A 22,475-nucleotide genomic window follows, 5' to 3' on the forward strand; every position below is an offset into this window, starting at 1 on the left:
GCAGCATTTGTTTGGGAGGGGTGAATAGTTGTGAGATGGAGTTCATGCATTTCAGATTTCCTCTTGACTTGTGCCCTGCATGAGCCGACATGGACCATTTTATACATTTCTATGTGAGCTGAAAAGAAGTTTTGAAACTCGACCGCATCGACTTTGCAGCTGGATAGAGAATGCAATGCATCTCATTCCCAAAGGCAGTCCTTTTGCGCTTGTGAAGTCTCCTACTTTATCTGGCACTGAACATGCAACAATCCTCTGTATATTTGGTCACTTCATTTTGGTTAAATCTGCTTTATTTCTGGATTTTATGCTTTAAATAAAGATGCTACATTAATTACAATGAAGATAAATAAAAGTATAGAATGCATTTAAAATGGCACTTTATTTGTTTTTTTTAATAAGTGTGTTTTTTGAAGTCTGGAACATGATTTATTAAATAAAGCAACTATTTGGCTTCATATTCGGCCGAATAGTTGACAAACTATTTGGTATTTGGCCAAATACTAAATATGCTATTCGGCACAGCCCTAATGCATACATAAGCATTGTCTGATAAGACAAAGGCTATTTTCTGGAGCAATGTGTATGATTTTCAGGTAATTTACATGCACATGATGTGATGGTCACTACCAGATCAGTGAAGCCAGGCAAGGGGCACAGGTGCAGCAATCCTGCTAAAGAGGGCGGGGCAATGCCGTTGTGCACGCCCCTGCGGTTGTGTGACACATGGCAGATGTGCACACCCCCAGACAGCCACCGCCCAGGCTCCCAAGGGTAAATGGCTCGGTGAGCCCGAGGATGTCCTGAACACCAGGACTCAAAAGCACCCCCTTTCGCCACTTCAGTATCAGGCTAGGCTAATATATACTGCATAAGGCATCTGGGGGGCTCCCTGTGACCCCCAACCAACCCTTCTTGGTTAATTTACTGGTGTGTGACTAATGTCTTTGCCGGGCTGTAACATGGTGGACCCGCACGCAGACGACCCCCACTGGTCAGGTCCACCATATCTCTCTCTAACAACTCGCTGGTTACCAACTCTCGGAGCATTGTCTGGTTCCAGCTGAGGAAGGGTCGTCCACAAGTACTTGAACCCGGAAGAACATCTGGCCCCTTCTAGTCACTGCTCGGCTGATGAAGTAGAAATAAACGAGACCTGGTAGCTTCTGTAGCGCTTTGTCACCAATGACTCAAGGCGCTGTAACCAGTCATGTGATTATATCCTCCCAAAACAATGGTCAACAATGCAGTGACCTTAAAACAATGAAAGACGACATCGACATGAGCTCAAGGGCAGCACACAGCAGCAGGCCCCCTAACCCACTGTGCAGTCTAGTCTACACATTTTAAAATAGAAACAGAAGATGGACACAAAATGAAATATTGATGTGAGGTAGGTTGATGTGAGAGACAGAGAAACATTTGCCAAATGTATAGGTGTGCCAGCTCTGCCTGGCACGCATGATGAGTCTTTCATATCCTACTAAACTCTGATTGGCCAGCCTGGCGAGAAGGGCGGGCCTCGGCTGCCAGGGGAAAGGTGCACCGTAGACCTTTGTATGGAAGGTGCCTTGTGGTTATGCAGGGGTGTGCAGGCGGAATGGGACAGGCAGCACTTACCGCAGGGTCCTTTCCTCACTGCCACGTTGTCCAAGCCCGTGTCGCCGTATTCAGTTAATCCTCGAACTGCCTCGAAGACCACCTAAAACGAGAGAAGTGGGTGACAGCCTGAGGAGTGAGGCGCAGAAAGATGCAGGGGGGTGTTTCAGCAAGAGAGGCTTCATGCATAAAACCTGCGTCCCACAAGTAAATGGAGGCTCCTACAAGAAAGAGTATGCATCTGCGGGCGATTCAGAGCCAGGCTGCGCAAGTCAGTGCGTCTGCGCTCCAGTGCGCAGATGCAGGCCCTGCCGAGGTCCAGGGAGCCCTAACCAATAGGGCGTCCTGGACCTCCCGGGTTGCACAATAAATATACACCCGGAAAGAGCAACCACACGCCCTACGCCCAGACGGCTCCAGCCCTGTGCTGTGCATAGCCCTGTGCTGTGCATAACCTATGCTTGCAACTCACCCGAACTGATCATTCCAGCCCTGTGCTGTGCGTAACCTATGCTTGCAACTCACCCGAACTGACCATTCCAGCCCTGTGCTGTGCGTAACCTGTGCCTGCAATTCACCCGAACTGGCCATTCCAGCCCTGTGCTGTGCGTAACCTGTGCCTGCAACTCACCCGAACTGACCATTCCAGCCCTGTGCTGTGCGTAACCTGTGCCTGCAACTCAACCGAACTGACCATTCCAGCCCTGTGCTGTGCGTAACCTGTGCCTGCAACTCACCCGAACTGACCATTCCAGCCCTGTGCTGTGCGTAACCTGTGCCTGCAACTCACCCGAACTGGCCATTCCAGCCCTGTGCTGTGCGTAACCTGTGCCTGCAACTCACCCGAACTGACCATTACAGCCCTGTGCTGTGCGTAACCTGTGCCTGCAACTCAACCGAACTGACCATTCCAGCCCTGTGCTGTGCGTAACCTGTGCCTGCAACTCACCCGAACTGACCATTCCAGCCCTGTGCTGTGCGTAACCTGTGCCTGCAACTCAACCGAACTGACCATTACAGCCCTGTGCTGTGCGTAACCTGTGCCTGCAACTCACCCGAACTGACCATTCCAGCCCTGTGCTGTGCGTAACCTGTGCCTGCAACTCAACCGAACTGACCATTACAGCACTGTGCTGTGCGTAACCTGTGCCTGCAACTCAACCGAACTGACCATTCCAGCCCTGTGCTGTGCGTAACCTGTGCCTGCAACTCAACCGAACTGACCATTCCAGCCCTGTGCTGTGCGTAACCTGTGCCTGCAACTCAACCGAACTGACCATTCCAGCCCTGTGCTGTGCGTAACCTGTGCCTGCAACTCAACCGAACTGACCATTCCAGCCCTGTGCTGTGCGTAACCTGTGCCTGCAACTCAACCGAACTGACCATTCCAGCCCTGTGCTGTGCGTAACCTGTGCTTGCAACTCACCCGAACTGACCATTCCAGCCCTGTGCTGTGCGTAACCTGTGCTTGCAACTCACCCGAACTGACCATTCCAGCCCTGTGCTGTGCGTAACCTATGCCTGCAACTCACCCGAACTGACCATTCCAGCCCTGTGCTGTGCATAACCTATGCCTGCAACTCACCTGCATTGACTATTCCAGCCCTGTGCTGTGGATAACCTATGCCTGCAACTCACCCGAACTGACCATTCCAGCTCTGTGCTGTGCATAGCCTATGCCTGCAACTCACCCAAACTCACCATTCCAGCCCTGTGCTGTGCGTAACCTATGCCTGCAACTCAACCGAACTTGCCATTCCAGCCCTGTGCTGTGCGTAACCTATGCCTGCAACTCACCCGAACTAACCGTTCCAGCCCTGTGCTGTGCATCATAACTTATGACTGCAAGTCACACAAACTGACAATTCTAGCCTTTGCTGTGCATAGCCTATGCCTGCAACTCACATGATCAGTCTACTCCAGCCCTGGGCTGTGTATAACCTATGCCTGCAACTCAACTGAACTGGCCCTTCCAGTCCTGTGCTGTGCATAACCTATGCCTGTAACTCACCCGGACTGACCATTACAGCCCTGTGCTGTGCATAACCTATGCTTGCAACTCACCCAAACTGACCATTCCGTCCCTGTGCTGTGTATAACCTATGCCTGCAACTCACCCGAACTGACCATTCCAGCCTGTGGTGTGCATAGCCTATGCCTGCAACTCATATGATCTGTCTATTGCAGCCCTGTTCTGTGTAAAACATATGCCTGCAACTCAACCGAACTGACCATCCCAGCCCTGTGCTGTGCATAACTCGAATTGACCATTCCAGCCCTGTGCTGTACATAACCTATGACTGTAACTTAACTGAACTGAGAATTCCAGCCCTGTTCTATGTATAACCAAAGCCTGCAACTCACCTGAACTGACCATTTCAGCCTGTGCTGTGCATAGCCTATGGCTGCAACTAACATGATCTGTGTATTCCAGCCCTGTGGTGTGTATAACCTCTGCCTGCAACTCAATCGAACTGGACTTTCCAGCCCTGTCCTGTGGATAACATATGCCTGCAACTCAACTGTACTGACTACTCCAGCCCTGTGCTGTGCATAACTCGAACTGACCATTCCAGCACTGTGCTGTGCATAACCTAGGCCTGTAACTCAACTGAACGGACATTTCTAGCCCTGTGCTGTGCATAACCTATGCCTGCAACTCACATGATCTTTTTATTCCATCTCTGTGCTGTTAACCTATGCCTGCAACTCACCCGAACTGGCCATTCCAGCCCTGTGCTGTGCGTAACCTATGCCTGCAACTCACCCAAACTGGCCATTCCAGCCCTGTGCTGTGCGTAACCTATGCCTGCAACTCAACAGAACTGGCCCTTCCAGCCCTGTGCTGTGCATAACCTATGCCTGCAACTCACCCGAACTGACCATTCCAGCCCTGTGCTGTGCATAACCTATGCCTGCAACTCACCCAAACTGACCATTCCAGCCCTGTGCTGTGCGTAACCTATGCCTGCAACTCAACAGAACTGGCCCTTCCAGCCCTGTGCTGTGCATAACCTATGCCTGTAAGTCACATGATCTGTCTATTCCAACCCTGTGCTTTGGATAACCTATGCCTGCAACTCAACCAAACTGACCATTCCAGCCCAGTGCTGTGCATAACCAATGTATAAAACTCCCCCGAACTGACCATTCCAGCCCTGTTTTGTGCATAACCTATGCCTGTAACTCAACAGAACTGACCATTCCAGCCCTGTGCTGTGCATAACTCGAACTGACCATTCCAGCCCTGTGCTGTGCATGACCTATGCCAGTAATTTAACAGAACTGGCCATTCCAGCCCTGTGCTGTGCATAACTCGAACTGACCATTCCAGCCCTGTGCTGTGCATAACCTATGCCTGCAACTCACCCATACTGACCATTCCAGCCCTGTACTGTGCATAACCTATACCTGAAACTCACCCGAACTGACCATTCCAGCCCTGTGCTGTGCATAACCTATTCCTGCAACTCAACCAAACTGAACATTCCAGCCATGTGCTGTGCATAACCTATGCCTGCAACTCACCCGAACTGACCATTCCAGCCCTGTGCTGTGCATAACCTATGGCTACAACTCACCCGAACTGACCATTCCAGCCATGTGCTGTGCATAACCTATGCCTGTAACTCAACCAAACTGACAATTCCAGCCCTGTGCTGTGTATAACCTATGCCTGCAACTCACCTGAACTGACCATCACAGCCCTGTGCTGTGCATAATCTATGCCTGCAACTCACCCGAACGGACCATTCCAGCCATGTGCTGTCCATAACCTATGACTGTAACTCAACCAAACTGACAATACCAGCCCTGTGCTGTTTATAACCTATCCCTGCAACTCACCCGAACTGACCATTACAGCCCTGTGCTGGGCATAATCTATGCTTGCAACTCACCCGAACTGACCATTCCAGCCCTGTGCTGTGCATAACCTATGCCTACAACTCACCCGAACTGGCCATTCCAGCACTGTGCTGTGCATAACCTATGCCTGTAACTCAACCAAACTGACAATTCCAGCCCTGTGCTGTGTATAAATTATGCCTGCAACTCACCCGAACTGACCATTCCAGCCCTGTCCTGTGCATAACCTATGCCTGCAACTCAACCGAACTGACCATTCCAACCCTGTGCTGTTCATAACCTATGCCTGCAACTCACCCGAACTGACCATTCCAGCCCTGTGCTGTGCATAAACTATGCCTGCAACTCATCCGAACTGGCCATTCCAGCCCAGCGCTGTGGATATCCTATGCCTGCAACTCACCCGAACTGACCATTCCAGCTCTGTGCTGTGCGTAACCTATGCCTGCAACTCAACAGAACTGGCCCTTCCAGCCCTGTGATGTGGATATCCTATGCCTGCAACTCACCCGAACTGACAATTCCAGCTCTGTGCTGTGCGTAACCTATGCCTGCAACTCAACCGAACTGGCCATTCCAGCCCTGTGCTGTGCATAACCTATGCCTGCAACTCACCCGAACTGACCATTCCAGCCCTGTGCTGTGCATAACCTATGCCTGAACTCACCCGAACTGACCATTCCAGCCCTGTGCTGTGCATAACCTATGCCTGCAACTCACCTGCATTGATTATTCCAGCCTTGTGCTGTGGATAACCTATGCCTGCAACTCACCCGAACTGACCATTCCAGCTCTGTGCTGTGCATAGCCTATGCCTGCAACTCACCCAAACTCACCATTCCAGCCCTGTGCTGTGCGTAACCTATGCCTGCAACTCAACCGAACTGGCCATTCCAGCCCTGTGCTGTGCGTAACCTATGCCTGCAACTCACCCGAACTAACCGTTCCAGCCCTGTGCTGTGCATCATAACTTATGACTGCAAGTCAATCAAAATGACAATTCTAGCCTTTGCTGTGCATAGCCTATGCCTGCAACTCACATGATCAGTCTACTCCAGCCCTGGGCTGTGTATAACCTATGCCTGCAACTCAACTGAACTGGCCCTTCCAGCCCTGTGCTGTGCATAACCTATGCTTGCAACTCACCCAAACTGACCATTCCGTCCCTGTGCTGTGTATAACCTATGCCTGCAACTCAACCGAACTGACCATCGAAGCCCTGTGCTGTGCATAACTCGAACTGACCATTCCAGCCCTGTGCTGTACATAACCTATGACTGTAACTTAACTGAACTGAGAATTCTAGCCCTGTTCTATGTATAACCAAAGCCTGCAACTCACCTGAACTGACCATTTCAGCCTGTGCTGTGCATAGCCTATGGCTGCAACTAACATGATCTGTGTATTCCAGCCCTGTGGTGTGTATAACCTCTGCCTGCAACTCAATCGAACTGGACTTTCCAGCCCTGTCCTGTGGATAACATATGCCTGCAACTCAACTGTACTGACTACTCCAGCCCTGTGCTGTGCATAACTCGAACTGACCATTCCAGCACTGTGCTGTGCATAACCTAGGCCTGTAACTCAACTGAACTGACAATTCTAGCCCTGTGCTGTGCATAACCTATGCCTGCAACTCACCTGAACTGACCATTCTAGCCATGTGCTGTGGATGACCTATGCCTGCAACTCACCTGAACTGACCATTTCAGCCTGTGCTGTGCATAACCTATTCCTGCAACTCACACAAACTGACAATTCTAGCCTTTGCTGTGCATAGCCTATGCCTACAACTCACATGATCTGTTTATTCCATCTCTGTGCTGTTAACCTATGCCTGCAACTCAACAGAACTGGCCCTTCCAGCCCTGTGATGTGGATAACCTATGCCTGCAACTCACCCAAACTGGCCATTCCAGCCCTGTGCTGTGCGTAACCTATGCCTGCAACTCAACAGAACTGGCCCTTCCAGCCCTGTGCTGTGCATAACCTATGCCTGTAACTCACATGATCTGTCTATTCCAACCCTGTGCTTTGGATAACCTATGCCTGCAACTCAACCAAACTGACCATTCCAGCCCAGTGCTGTGCATAACCAATGTATAAAACTCCCCCGAACTGACCATTCCAGCCCTGTTTTGTGCATAACCTATGCCTGTAACTCAACAGAACTGACCATTCCAGCCCTGTGCTGTGCATAACTCGAACTGACCATTCCAGCCCTGTGCTGTGCATGACCTATGCCAGTAATTTAACAGAACTGGCCATTCCAGCCCTGTGCTGTGCATAACTCGAACTGACCATTCCAGCCCTGTGCTGTGCATAACCTATGCCTGCAACTCACCCATACTGACCATTCCAGCCCTGTACTGTGCATAACCTATACCTGGAACTCACCCGAACTGACCATTCCAGCCCTGTGCTGTGCATAACCTATTCCTGCAACTCAACCAAACTGAACATTCCAGCCATGTGCTGTGCATAACCTATGCCTGCAACTCACCCGAACTGACCATTCCAGCCCTGTGCTGTGCATAACCTATGCCTGTAACTCAACCAAACTGACAATTCCAGCCCTGTGCTGTGTATAACCTATGCCTGCAACTCACCTGAACTGACCATCACAGCCCTGTGCTGTGCATAATCTATGCCTGCAACTCACCCGAACGGACCATTCCAGCCATGTGCTGTCCATAACCTATGACTGTAACTCAACCAAACTGACAATACCAGCCCTGTGCTGTTTATAACCTATCTCTGCAACTCACCCGAACTGACCATTACAGCCCTGTGCTGGGCATAATCTATGCTTGCAACTCACCCGAACTGACCATTCCAGCCCTGTGCTGTGCATAACCTATGCCTACAACTCACCCGAACTGGCCATTCCAGCACTGTGCTGTGCATAACCTTTGCCTGTAACTCAACCAAACTGACAATTCCAGCCCTGTGCTGTGTATAAATTATGCCTGCAACTCACCCGAACTGACCATTCCAGCCCTGTGCTGTGCATAACCTATGCCTGCAACTCAACCGAACTGACCATTCCAACCCTGTGCTGTTCATAACCTATGCCTGCAACTCACCCGAACTGACCATTCCAGCCCTGTGCTGTGCATAAACTATGCCTGCAACTCACCCGAACTGACCATTCAAGCCTTGTGCTGTGCATAACCTATGCCTGCAACTCACCCAAACTGGCCACTCCAGCCCTGTACTGTGCATAACCTATGTCTGCAACTCACCTGAACTCCTGAAACTTACCTGAACTGACCTTTCCAGCCCTTTTGCTGTGTATAAGCCATGCCTGCAACTCACCCGAACTGACTATTCGAGCCTGTGTTGTGTATAACCTATGCCTGCAACTCACCCAAACTGACCAGTCCAGCCCTGTGCTGTGTATAACCTGTGCCTGAAACTCACCCGAACTGACCATTCCAGCCCTGTGCTGTGCATAACCTATTCCTGCAACTCAACCAAACTGAACATTCCAGCCATGTGCTGTGCATAAACTATGCCTGCAACTCACCCGAACTGACCATTCCAGCCCTGTGCTGTGCATAACCTATGCCTGCAACTCACCCGAACTGACCATTCCAGCCCTGTGCTGTGCATAACCTATGGCTTCAACTCACCCGAACTGACCATTCCAGCCATGTGCTGTGCATAACCTATGCCTGTATCTCAACCAAACTGACAATTCCAGCCCTGTGCTGTGTATAACCTATGCCTGCAACTCACCTGAACTGAATATCACAGCCCTGTGCTGTGCATAATCTATGCCTGCAACTCACCCCAACGGACCATTCCAGCCATGTGCTGTCCATAACCTATGACTGTAACTCAACCAAACTGACAATACCAGCCCTGTGGTGTTTATAACCTATGCCTGCAACTCACCCGAACTGACCATTACAGCCCTGTGCTGGGCATAATCTATGCTTGCAACTCACCCGAACTGACCATTCCAGCCCTGTGCTGTGCATAACCTATGCCTACAACTCACCCGAACTGGCCATTCCAGCACTGTGCTGTGCATAACCTATGCCTGTAACTCAACCAAACTGACAATTCCAGCCCTGTGCTGTGTATAAATTATGCCTGCAACTCACCCGAACTGACCATTCCAGCCCTGTGCTGTGCATAACCTATGCCTGCAACTCAACCGAACTGACCATTCCAACCCTGTGCTGTTCATAACCTATGCCTGCAACTCACCCGAACTGACCATTCCAGCCCTGTGCTGTGCATAAACTATGCCTGCAACTCACCCGAACTGACCATTCAAGCCCTGTGCTGTGCATAACCTATGCCTGCAACTCACCCAAACTGGCCACTCCAGCCCTGTACTGTGCATAACCTATGTCTGCAACTCACCTGAACTCCTGAAACTTACCTGAACTGACCTTTCCAGCCCTTTTGCTGTGTATAAGCTATGCCTGCAACTCACCCGAACTGACTATTCCAGCCTGTGTTGTGTATAACCTATGCCTGCAACTCACCCAAACTGACCAGTCCAGCCCTGTGCTGTGTATAACCTGTGCCTGAAACTCACCCAAACTGACCATTCCAGCCCTGTGCTGTGCATATCCTATGCCTGCAACTCACCTAAACTGCTGCAACTCACCTGAACTGACCATTCCAGCCCTGTGCTGTGCATAACCTATGCCTGCAACTCACCCAAACTGACCATTCCAGCCCTGCGCTGTGCATCACCTATGCCTGCAACTCAACCGAACTGACCATTCTACACCTGTGCTGTATATAACCTATGCCTGCAACTCATCCGAACTGACCATTCCAGCCCTGTGCTGTGCATAACCTAAGCCTGCAATTCAGCCAAACGGACCATTCCAGCCCTGTACTGTGCATAAACTATGCCTGAAACTGCATAACCTGCATAACCTATGCCTGCAACTCACCCAAACTGATGATTTCAGCCTGTGCTGTGTATAACCTCTGCCTGCAACTCACCCAAACTGGCCCTTCCAGCCCAGTGCTGTGCATAACCTATGCCTGCAACTCAACCAAACTATGCCTGAAACTCACACGAACTGACCATTCCAGCCCTGTACTGTGCATAAACTATGCCTGAAACTCACCCGAACTGACCATTCCAGCCCTGTGCTGTGCATAACCTATGCCTGCAACTCACCTAAAATGCTGCAACTCACCTGAACTGACCATTCCAGCCCTCTGCTGTGCATAAAGTATGCCTGCAACTCACCCCAACTGACCATTCCAGCCCTGTGCTGTGCATAACCCATGCCTACAACCCATCCAAACTGATAATTTCAGCCCTGTGCTATGCATAACCTATGCCTGCAACTAAACCGAACTGGCCTTTCCAGCCCTGTGCTGTGGATAACCTACGCCTGCAACTCAACCGAACTGACAATTTCAGCCCTGTGCTGTGTATAACCTATGCCTGCACTCACCTGAACTGAACATTACAGCCCTGTGCTCTGGATAGCCTATGCCTGCAACTCACCCAAACTGACAATTCCAGCCCTGTGCTTTGCATAACCTATGCCTGCAACTCACCCGAACTGAGCTTTCCAGCCCTGTGTATAACCGATGCCTGCACTAATCCGAACTGACCGCTCCAGCCCTGTACTGCGCATAACATGTGCCTGTAACTCACCTGAACTCCTGCAACTTACCTGAACTGACCTTTCCTGTGCTATGTATAACATATGTCTGCAACTCACACAAACTGACCATTCCAGCCCTGTACTGTGCATAACCTATGCCTGCAACTCAACAGAACTGACCATTCTAGACCTGTTCTGTGCATATCCTATGCCTACAACTCACCCGAACTGACCATTCCAGCCCTGTGCTGTGCATAAACTATGCCTGCAACTCACCCGACCTGACCATTTCAGCCCTGTGCTGTGCATAACTTATGCCTGCAACTGAATCGAATTGGCTCTTCCAGCCCTATGCTGTTCATAACCTATCCCTGTAACTCAACCGAACTGACCACTCCAGCCCTGTACTGTGCATAACCTATGCCTGCACTCACCCGAACTGACCACTCCAGCCCTGTACTGTGCATAACCTATGCCTGCACTCACCTGATTTGACCATTACAGCCCTGTGCTGTGGATAACCTATGCCTGCAACTCACCCGAACTGACCATTCCAGCCCTGTGCTGTGCATAACCTATGCCTGCAACTCACCCAAACTGGCCATTCCCGGCCTGTGCTATGCATAACCTATGCCTGCAACTCACCCAAACTGATGATTTCAGCCTGTGCTGTGTATAACCTCTGCCTGCAACTCACCCAAACTGGCCCTTCCAGCCCAGTGCTGTGCATAACCTATGCCTGCAACTCAACCAAACTGACCATTCTAGACCTGTGCTGTGTATAACCTATGCCTGCAACTCATCCAAACTAACCATTCCAGCCCTGTACTCTGCATAACCTATGCCTGCAACTCACCCGAACTGACCATTCCAGCCCTGTACTCTGTATAACCTCTGCCTGCAACTCACCCAAACTGGCCCTTCCAGCCCATTGCTGTGCATAACCTATGCCTGCAACTCAACCAAACTGACCATTCTAGACCTGTGCTGTGTATAACCTATGCCTGCAACTCATCCAAACTAACCATTCTAGCCCTGTACTCTGCATAACCTATGCCTGCAACTCACCCGAACTGACCATTCCAGCCCTGTACTGTGTATAACCTATGCCTGCAACTCACCCGAACTGATGATTCCAGCCCTGTGCTGTGTCTAACCTATGCCAGCATATCACCCGAACTCATGATTCCAGCCCTGTGCTGTGTCTAACCTATGCCTGCAACTCACCCGAACTCATGATTCCAGCCCTGTGCTGTGTATAACCTATGGCTGCAACTCACCCGGATTGTTACTACTGCTCTAGCCTTGTGCTGTGTATATCTTATGCCTGTAATTCACCAGCCTTATGCTTTGCACAATGTATGCCTGTAACCCACCTGAATTGACTATTCCAGCCCTGGGCTGTGGATCTTTCCTGTGTAACGATAAGCACTGCGAGTAACATGTTTGTAACAGCGCCTTGATATCCGAGGGTTAAGTGTGCTTTATGAATAAAGAAATAAACAGAGATAAGCCACAACACCCCGTTCAAGCAAGCAGATGGAGCCGGGCAGGGTAAATATAGTGGGTCATAGAAGGCGTTTGTGTGTTGAAGGACGCAGCAGCCTCAGCACACGGTGTGCAGTAAAGTGTGTATTGCACAGGCTGGTGTAAAGGTCATTCCTAAACTCCCCGAGCTGCGGCCCTCCCTCCTCCTCACTGCACACGAGGTCCTGAAGTGCACCCTCCGGTGTGTACTGAGGTGTGTGTGGGGAGGGCTCGTCTGTAGGAACGCACTGGTGCCCTCGAAGGGCCTGTTGGTGATGGCAGAGGCCGGCACATGGCTGGCATCTGTCATTCAGGTTTTAGGGCCACTCTGTCTTAGCCCTAGTGGCCCTTTTCAGAGCCACCCACGCTGTCATGTACTAAAGGAAATGGATTATTAGAACTCCCACAGCGTGGAGGTTTTGGGAAAACCATGCTTTGAAAACTATAGCTATCATGGCCTTTGCGCCAGGACACTGTGCCAATGGCCGCGGAGTGTGCCATGCACGCCCGTCACCCAGCATTTGACCCGGCAGCGCCTGGCATGTGATTGGTTATAGGGCAGGATCGCGTGCCTCCACGCAGCAGATACGGAGTTTCTGAAAGACCTGCTCGCCTTGCCCCTTGATCTTTGCTTATCTTGACTCTCTTGCCCAATCAGGGGGCAATAAAGCTAGTGGTGTGCATGCGGCCTGGCCCAGGCATGGTTACCTTGATGCTTTGCTGGTTGAACAGCGAGAGTGGGACCGAGGCGTGCATCCACGTGGAGCTCTGGTTCCCCTTTCTACTCCACACCTCCACCTCGGAGGTGCCATTTTTGACAATGACTTTCAGCTCATTTTGGTTTTCGGAGCCCAGCATATGGTACCAGAAATCCACACACACGACCCCCGGCCAGGCAATATCCGGGCTCTCGAGCCGGATGGCGTCAAACGGGATGAGATTGCTGGCCTCCTGGTAGATGAAATATCCATCTGCACAAAACACAACATGATCATGTCTTAAAATTAAGTACAACAACCAAATAATGTCTACATGTTTGGGCCAAATGTTCCTAGCAACACAATGACCATTAGTCGCTACTGACTGTTTACATTATCGATTAGCTCATCAATTAGCGATCAACACATTAATTAGCTCATCGATTAGCTCATCGATTACATCATCGATTAGCTCATCAATTAGCTCATCGATTAGCTCATCAATTAGCTCATTGATCAACACATCGATTACCTCATCGATTAGCTCCTCGATTAGCTCATATCAACCGTAGCCTCTTTCCATGCGCTTGAAGACGGTCTGAATGTAACTAATGAACTCTAATTAGGATGTCAGAAACATTCCAAAGGTTGGTAAAAATCTGTTGCGTATTAAGAAATTGCGTCAGTGAAGACTAGAATAGAATCTGGAGAACGTCCTATACACACACCGTATATGTTCGTGTATTATCCGCCTGAGGAGGCAATCGAGGTGGTGAAACACGTGTCGGGATCAAGGACTTGAGAACTAATGATCTTTGAGACGACTAAGGGTTTATTCAAGGGCGACTAAAGATTTGCCAAGGATTGGGAGTCTGAAGGACCTGGCAATGAAGTTTTCTGTAAAAGGAAGGAGTGCCGAGCACAGACACATGGAATACGAGGCAACTAAAGAAAGGCAAAAACATACAACTAATTACACTAAAAAATCTTTCTGACTTAAAGTGGAATTTTTGTTTCTACTATTGGTGCAGTGTTCCTTCAACATTTTCTTCCTTGAATTAGCTTCGCGCTGTGTGGTGTGTCGTGTGGTCTGCGGTGAAGAACTAAATGGTCACTTGGGGTAGAGGGTGAGCTTGAACGTGGATACCTGCAAGGTGGCTGTGGGGTTGCATGTGTGTGGTGCGGGTGGTTGTAGCGGTGACACATGCATGGAGGGCTGTGTGTTCGAGGGTTGGTGCATGGTGCCACTGTGTTATTGTCAGGGCAATGCAGAGCTATGCTGTGGTCGTTGGTGGTGTGGAGGGCACATTAAGGTACTGTGGTGTGATTAGTGGAGGGGCGGGCCGGTGGCAGCCATCACCGGGGCACCTAAAGCACGTGCACATTAGTCTCAGAAATAGAGTGCACTGAGGGGTTGGGATAACACAAATGCGGTGGTGCAGCTCAGCTCTGGCGCGAGGCGTCAGTGTGGCGGGAATGTGGTAGTCCGCTCCCTTGCGCACTTCCTGATTGTGTGTGCGTGACAGGCAGGCAGGTGTGTGTGCGCTGCGCTGGGTAGCCGGTAAGAAGCACAATGTGGGCGGGGCAGTTGCGATGCACGCTGCTTGCTTTTCGCGCCTTGAAGCACCTGTGCACAGGCGCGTTATAAATGACTTATCACATCGTATCTTGTCACTGTGTGCTGGAGTTTCACTGCACTGTGAGTCGCGTGGCGGCCATTCAGAAACATGTATACTTGGGCCTGTGGAGTGAGTTCGACAGGGATTAAACGAGTTGGTGCATGACCACCGTCTAGCTAGAGGGTGGGGGGTGAAGGGGGCGGAGGAGCCCACCAGGAGGGACTTAGCAGACATGACCACGAGGGGAATATCGCTTCTTAGAGTGTGACTCCTGGAGTAAGTGTGATTCAAGTGGTAAGTGCGGCTCAGTGGGACAGCCACAGATTTTGGGCTGGGTCCTGGGGGGCGGTGCAGATGGTATTGCAGCAGCGAGCGGGCATGGGGGCCAGCAGGGAGGCAGGGGATGGCTTATAAATGCTGCGTGAGGGAGGGGTCTTTGGTGGTAGTGGAGTGGGCAGATTAGGTACAGGGTAGGGGCCATGTGATGGGTGGAGAGGTGGTGGCGAGCTCTCCTCTGCTGGGTGTCCCCCTGCGTCTAGGCGGTGGCATGAGCCAGTGTGTGCCTCCTGGCTGGCCTGAAAGGGTGGCGTTGGCACAGATCGGGTGAGCATCGTTATCTCAGTGTGGCATCATTGAGTGACTGAGCCCTGTGTCTGTTGAGTCGCAGGTCTCCAGGGCACGTCCTGGCCTTGACTGGCATGGCCCTGAAGCTGGTAGACAGGCTGCCCAAGTCTCGGAAGAGGGCACGTTTGACATTGAACACATCTCGCTTTTTAAGTAAATTCACTTAGAGACAGAAATGTCGTTTCCTGGGTACAATCAAGTCTTTCCGAACCAAATAAGGGGGTGTCGCTGAATGAGCACCCATTTTAGAGTCGGTGCCCGCCCCCTAGGCCCACTCCTGGCACATCCCAGGGAGTGTGGCTACAGAAGCGTTAACAGACAGGCTGCGGTGACCTTTTATTGTCAAACAATTAACAATCAATCGTGCCCTCCCAGTGTGCTTTACAACCAACCTCCATCAAAAAGAATGATGAGCTGCGCTAATAACAGAGCAGGCCTCGATGCCACTTGCATGCCATGGCATGAGTCACCCATTCAGGCCCTGGCACTGCCAGCCACTCCTGTGTGAGCAGCACGGACTGGACAGACACGCTTTAATCCGCCCAGTTTCACCGCTTCATTGTGTGGCGATCATGAGCGTGTTTTCGTGAGTTGCCCCTAGTTCCCGCGGCGGCACTTACCTCCCGCAGGCCAGTCCTCGTCGGGCCCAGTCCCTGGGGTCGGCGTGGCATGCTTGCTGCGGATCCAGTCCCCTTGATCGCCACCGCAGGGCTGCTGCCATTCGCAGAACGGCCTCAGGTTGTCGTTGAAGTCGCACTTGGTGATGTAGTCTGGAAGAAGAGAGTGGACAGGGGTTATTTCTGCGTTGCCATGACGACACACCCACACTTTATAAGTCTGAGAAGAGATGTGCACGTGTCCGTGGGTGTCACTGTCAGGGTTAGTGTTTCACAGAGACCACCGTGAACACTGCAGCCTGGAAGATGGGGTGCAAAGGGGACCCAAGGGCTTTCATTTCCACAAAAGCTAAACACACTATGAACTTTGAATGTCGGAGCCCCTTCCTTGTACGTTTTCAGTCTAACGTTTAAACATATGAACAGCGTGTCATCAGGACACACCCGCTTGGAAGCTTGCTGTCTCTTTTGTCCTGTGCCACATGTATTTCTGCAGTCTGGGGGGCAGTCTGGGGGGCAGCTGTACATGTAGAGGGAAGATAATGCCTGCCAAGTGTGTGTGCCAGGAATGGGGCCTGCACCAGACTGGATCCATTCTCAGTGTAGGTTCGATGATTATCTCTCAATCTAGGTGAGCAGGTGGCCCTGTAGGCTTCCTGTGTAGGTCCCCGTCCTGGGGTTACTCTGTCTGAGACACCACTGGGCGACCGAGCACGTCCAGCTCTGAAAGCTGTCATGGCCACTCCCTTGGGGGAGGCTTCCCAGAGGAAGTGAGGCAGGCCTGTCTGATGCTAGCTACTAGCCTAGAAGCAAAGTTTCTACTCTCTCTGTCTCTCTCTCTCTCTCTCTCTCCCTCTTTCTCTCTCTCTCCCTATGTGCGTGTCTCTCTCACTCCCCCCTCTCACTGTCACTCTCTCTTTCTCAATCTCTCTCTCTGTCTCTGTGTCTGTCTCTCTCTCCCTCTGTCTCTCTCTCGTGTCTGCCCTCGCTCTGTCTCCCTCTCACACTTTGTCTCTCTCTGTCTCTCTCTTTCTCCCTCTCTGTCTCTAACTACCCCTATCTCTCTCTCGCTCTCTCTCTCTCTGAATCTCCCCCCTCTCCTCTCTTTTTCACTCTCTCTGTCTCACTCACTCTGTTTTTCTCTCTCTTCTCTTTCTCCCATTGTTTCTTTCTGTCTCCACCTCTCTCTCCCTCTTTACCCCTCTCTCTCGCTCTCTCTGCCCCTCCCTCTATCTGTCTCTCCCTCTGCCCCTCTCTCTCCCTCACCCTACCTCTCTCGGTCGTTCTCTCGCCCTCTCTCTGTCTCTCTCACTCTCTGTCTCTATTTTTCTCTCTGATTATCTCTCTGTCTCCCTCCTCTCTCTTTGCAATGCTTTCTATCTGTCTCTGTCTCTCTCCCTCTTTCTCTCTCTGCCCCTCTATCTCGCTTCAGTGATGGTTAATGAGGGTTGATCTCAGGGAAGTAATTTAATCAAAATGCCAGGGGTAACGGAAGTGACATCACACGACCCTGGCCCTCTGATGAAATCACAGGAAGTGATGTCATTTGACCCACCCCTAAGTGATATTACGGGAAGGGATGGGACACAACCTTTCACACCTTGACAAAACAGGAAGTGGCAACACATAGCATTGTTGCTAAGCACACTACTAAAAATATGGTTGCGATATCACTATAATGTGATATACATTTCATAGAAGAATGGATCACCATATGTATCGTTAAGATCAGTGTGTATAGGCCCATATTACCAAATTACAGTGAATGCAAGCAGACGTCCAAGGCCAAATGATAATGATGTGCTATTATATAGCACTTACGCTTAGGCGCTTTATGTAGAGCAAATATACATACAATATCACCCAACCTGTGTTGGCACTCATGTATCGACTTCAGCAGGATGAAAGGCTGAGTTGAGGTGTTTAAGAACAGACTAAATCAGTGGCTCACCCCCTGGACTGTGCCTGAAATAAACGTTTAATGAGTCTAGCAATTATTGTATAGAATTGCAGAAAGACAATTTATTTGGTATTCCCATTCTTTCTTATTTAGGGTCAGTGCTGAAAGTGTTAGACTTGTGGAACCACTGTTCTTTTATTTTTTTTTAAGAGGCATGAACAAGAAAGCCAGCCACTCCAGAAGCAAAGAGTCACATGGCGCTGGCCACAGACCAGGACCTTGCAATACAAAGAAAAATGTACATTTTTTTTAGGGTTAGCAAGGGAGACCTCAAGGGAAGCAAGGGAGACCTCAGGGGTCGCAGTTGCAACCCCTAAATGACACCCCTGGTTGTTTTGAAGCTAACCGTTTTTCACACAAGCATTTTTGTACTCTCTCTAAAAGCTTCTAAACGGCATGCATTGCGTGGAGCTTTCCCTTCTGATTGGTCCATCCAGAAACGACACGTCTGTATTGGCTGGAAACTGGCAAGGGAAAAGCTACATGTAATTTCCTTTTTTGATTTCTGTGGTCCTCTCTTGACTACTGACTCCTTAGTATGTGAAATTACCATGGCTCACAGTCCCGTCACCCCAAGAGGCATTGCCCGGTGGACAGGAAACACCCCATTCCATACATTCAAAATGAGAAGTAGGAGCAGGCCTTAATCCAGTCAAACATCACATCAAACACAACTTTCAGTTAAAAAGTAACACACATTCACTAAATCACACTTTTAGGGCAAGTAAGAACCATCAGCCACACTGGGGTGCCTGCATCCCCCGGAGCACCCCCGGAGTTGGGCTGTCCAATTATAATGTTAAACCAGGGGCCCTGTAAGAGTTTGAGAGCTGGGGCCAGAACCCTCAGAACCCTCAGGTAGCGCCGGGGCGGGGGGGTTGGGAGGGGAACATCAAACCAGGATGACTGACCTGCTGCCGGGTCCCAGATCGCCAGTCCCTCGGTCCTGGCCTTGTTCTGTGCTCTGCAACGGAACAAAATAGCAGTCGTTATTTTTCGGTTGGTTCCCATGCTTTGATTATTCAATACGATTTTTTTAGTTAGACAGCGTGTGTAGTGTGGGCAGCAGGGCTGCGATACACCTGGCATAGAGAACTCTATGAGCGGCCAGCCAGCAAAGAAGTGGCTGTTCTGATCCTCCTGGATCTTTCCTCTGCCTTTGACACAGTACATCATGCCATCCTGACTAATCGACTCCATGACACCCTGGGCATCACGGGACTGGCACTGTACTGGTGACCTCCTTCCTCTACAACCGGCCTTCCAGGTTCAACTTGTCCCTTTTCTCGCCCCTATCACACTCTCCACCTGTGGCATCCCTCAAGCCTCTATCCTCTCCCTGTAGCTTCTCAACATCTACCTTGCCCACTTGGCCCACGTGATCTCTTCCTTTTCTCCTCACTTGCAGTGTTACGCAGACGACACGCAGCTCTCCTTGAAGCTTCCCTCCTCTGCCTCCTCCTCTGCCACTTCCTCTTCCCCCTCTCTCATCCCTGACTGTCTGACTGCTCTTCAGGCATGGTGTGCTGCCAATGATCTCTGCATTAATGCCAGTAAGACTGGGATACTTTTCACTGAGACCCCAGCTCCCATCTTCCCTTCCTCCCTCTGGCCTCCCTCTGTGGGTCCTATCCCCTCACTCTCTTGTGAGGCAAAAAATCTGGGTGTCACCGTTGATTCCTCTCTCTCCTTCTCTTCTCACATCACAGACCTTGCCAAGAAGGCCCCTACCAGCTGCACCTCCTCAGAGGCATTCTCCCTTTCCTCACCTTCCCCCAGAAACTCAATGACTCCAGAGCTCTGGTCCTCTCTAGACTTGACTACTGTAACAGCAACTTCCTCAATCAGCCTTCTCCCTACTGTCATCCCCTTCAACTAATCCAGAATAGGACTGCAAGACTTTTTCTTGACCTCAAATTATATGGCTGGCCATTTAGCAATTTGATAATTTTGACATCAATTACTTTTGGAAAATTCATCGATCTTTGTTGTGGTTGGGAGATTTGAAACTAGCTTTCAATTTAAGGCTCAGGGAGAGGAAAACACATGAGTAGATGAAGACTGCAGACCACAACAAAACAGCCAAGAAAACAAAGCCACCACATAACCACATGATCAGGTTTTTTGACAAACTAGCAATTCATTATAAATGCAGAATCTTTGAAAGCAGGCATTGTCCTGTCTGGTGAACGGTGTGACAATCTGTAAGGCTTCAGTGTCTCCACTCACACTACTCACCCCTTCCACACTCCCTCCCTAGAAATCATTTGCAGAATAGGGGGAGACAGGGGTTCATGCCACACAGGGTCTTGGCCCCTGTATTGGCCAAGGTTAATGGGATCCATTTTCTTTTTAAACTTGTCTTTATTAGTTTTCAGATATCAACATTCACCAAACATTGTAACAACTTCCCCCCCAACTCCTCCCACCCCACCCCCCGGGGGGCACACGTGATTTGATTTTGGGGATTACATTATGCACTAAAAATGTCCGTTACTTTAATGCTGTGTGGGCACCATTGTTCCATAAAGTCTGACTGGAGATACTCTAGGACTCCTCCCCATTCCTTTGCAAACCTGTCCCTCATTCCTTGGATTGTGTGAGTGACTTTTTCCATCGCCAGCTGCGCCCAAACTTTTTGTAGCCACGTGAAAATCAGTGGGGTATCTTTATTTTTCCAATTCTGGGCTAGTGTTGCCCATGCCCCAATGAGTAGTCCCATAAAGCGTCTCCATTGTGCTTTTTTGTATCTTCTGGCTGTTTCATCTCTTATTCCACACGTCCAAACACCCTCTCCCATTTGACCCACATCTGGAAATATTGTCCCCATCTCTCCCTTAACTTCTTCCCAAAACGGCTGTATTCCTTTGCAGGCCCACCAGTTGTGTTTCCACGTCCGCGCCTCTGCGCATTCCCTCCAGCATGGATTTGACATTTTTGGGAACATCGTGTGGAGACTCTCAGGGGTGTAGTGCCACTGTGTACCTATTTTAATCCAAATTTCTCTTATTTGTGCAGATCTGGTCGTTTTGGGGATCAATGTCCATAAATCCACCCACTGTTTTCTTGTCGGTTCCTCCCCCAGAGTTCTGCTCCATTTGGTCATGTATGTCCACTTAATTTCCTCCTCCTGTGTGTTGATAAAGGAATATAGAGTCGATACCCATTTCTTTGCCCCTGAGTTGGTTGTAACGTATTTCTCAAATGGAGTGAGGGTTCTCGTTGCTGCCTTTGCAATTTCTGGGGATTTTTGCCAGTGTTTGAGTTGTTCGTGTCTAAATTTATCCCGTTTGGACAGTGATGAGCATGGGTGGCAGGATTCGTAAGGATTCGTAAGGTCTAATTTCATTGTTAATGAACATTTCCCCAATTTTCGTTATTCCTGCCTCCTCCCAACTTTCATATGCCCCATGCTCCATCCCCGGTGGGAACTGCAGATTCCTACATATGGGGGTAAAAGGGCCTAGCGTGGTGGTCATTAAACCCTTTCGTGTTTGGATGTCCCACGCCTCCATCGTTGTTTTCATTATTTCGCTAATCCCTATGTTAGGGTGTCTATGTTGTTTCTGTTTCCAGAGTAGTTCCACTAGCGGGATTCTTGCCACTGCTCTGTCTTGTGCTGCCCAGATCGGTTGTGGATCGTCGCCCAGCCACTCCCGTAGCACTTTTAACTGGGCCGCTTGATAGTATTTCTGGAAGTGAGGGAGCGCCATCCCACACTCACTGGTTGGTGTGGTTAAGATAGCCCTGGCCAGTCTTGGCGTTTTCCCCTTCCACACAAAGGTTGTGGTTACCTTCGCCAGTGTTTTAAAGAATGAACGGGGTACCCCCACCGGGAGGGCCTGAAAACAGTAGAGTAGCCTTGGGAGGATGGTCATCTTTACCGCTTGAATCCTGCCCCACCAGGAGATCAACAGGGGATTCCATCTTTCCAAATCTCTGCGGACCCTCGTAAGGAGCTGCGGATAGTTTTTACCATATAGCTGTTCCACCCTGTGTGTTAGTGTAATTCTCAGGTATTTAATGCCTTCCGCTGCTATCTTGAGATTGAGTGTTCTCGCTTCTCTCTCGATCCCCCCCTATCTCCCGCCAGTATTAGGATTTCCGATTTGTTCCTATCAATTTGTAGACCTGAGATGGCCCCGAAGACTTCCAGCTCCCCAACCGCTGCCGCCAACGTTCGGCCCGGCTCCTCTAGTGCTAACAGCATATCATCCGCGTATGTGGTTACCTTGTGTTGTATGCCTGCCATGTCTATCCCTTTAATATGTGAGGCTTCTCTTAATTTCATTAGTAGGGGTTCTAGAAAGATAGCGTATAGTAGTGGGGAGAGCGGACAGCCCTGTTTTGTTCCACGGGATATTGAAATC

At 50.2% G+C, this 22,475-nt stretch overlaps 1 protein-coding gene across 2 annotated transcripts in view; it reads right to left on the reverse strand.

The window, feature by feature from the left end:
* The window catches only part of LOC138491110 (uncharacterized), a 578,562-nt gene that overhangs the window by 520,956 nt on the left and 35,131 nt on the right, over nucleotides 1–22,475 (reverse strand). For both annotated transcript variants that reach the window (XM_069617434.1, XM_069617433.1), the window contains exons 2-5: nucleotides 19,017–19,069; nucleotides 16,149–16,298; nucleotides 13,296–13,558; nucleotides 1,621–1,702 (exon numbers count right to left, since the gene is read on the reverse strand). In XM_069617434.1, the coding sequence (XP_069473535.1) occupies nucleotides 1,621–1,702; nucleotides 13,296–13,558; nucleotides 16,149–16,298; nucleotides 19,017–19,069 (548 nt within the window). The remainder of the gene's footprint in view (nucleotides 1–1,620; nucleotides 1,703–13,295; nucleotides 13,559–16,148; nucleotides 16,299–19,016; nucleotides 19,070–22,475) is intronic.

The sequence above is a fragment of the Ambystoma mexicanum genome, chromosome 10 (assembly GCF_040938575.1).
Source record: "Ambystoma mexicanum isolate Mex_15411 chromosome 10, UKY_AmexF1_1, whole genome shotgun sequence".
NCBI lineage: Eukaryota > Metazoa > Chordata > Amphibia > Caudata > Ambystomatidae > Ambystoma > Ambystoma mexicanum.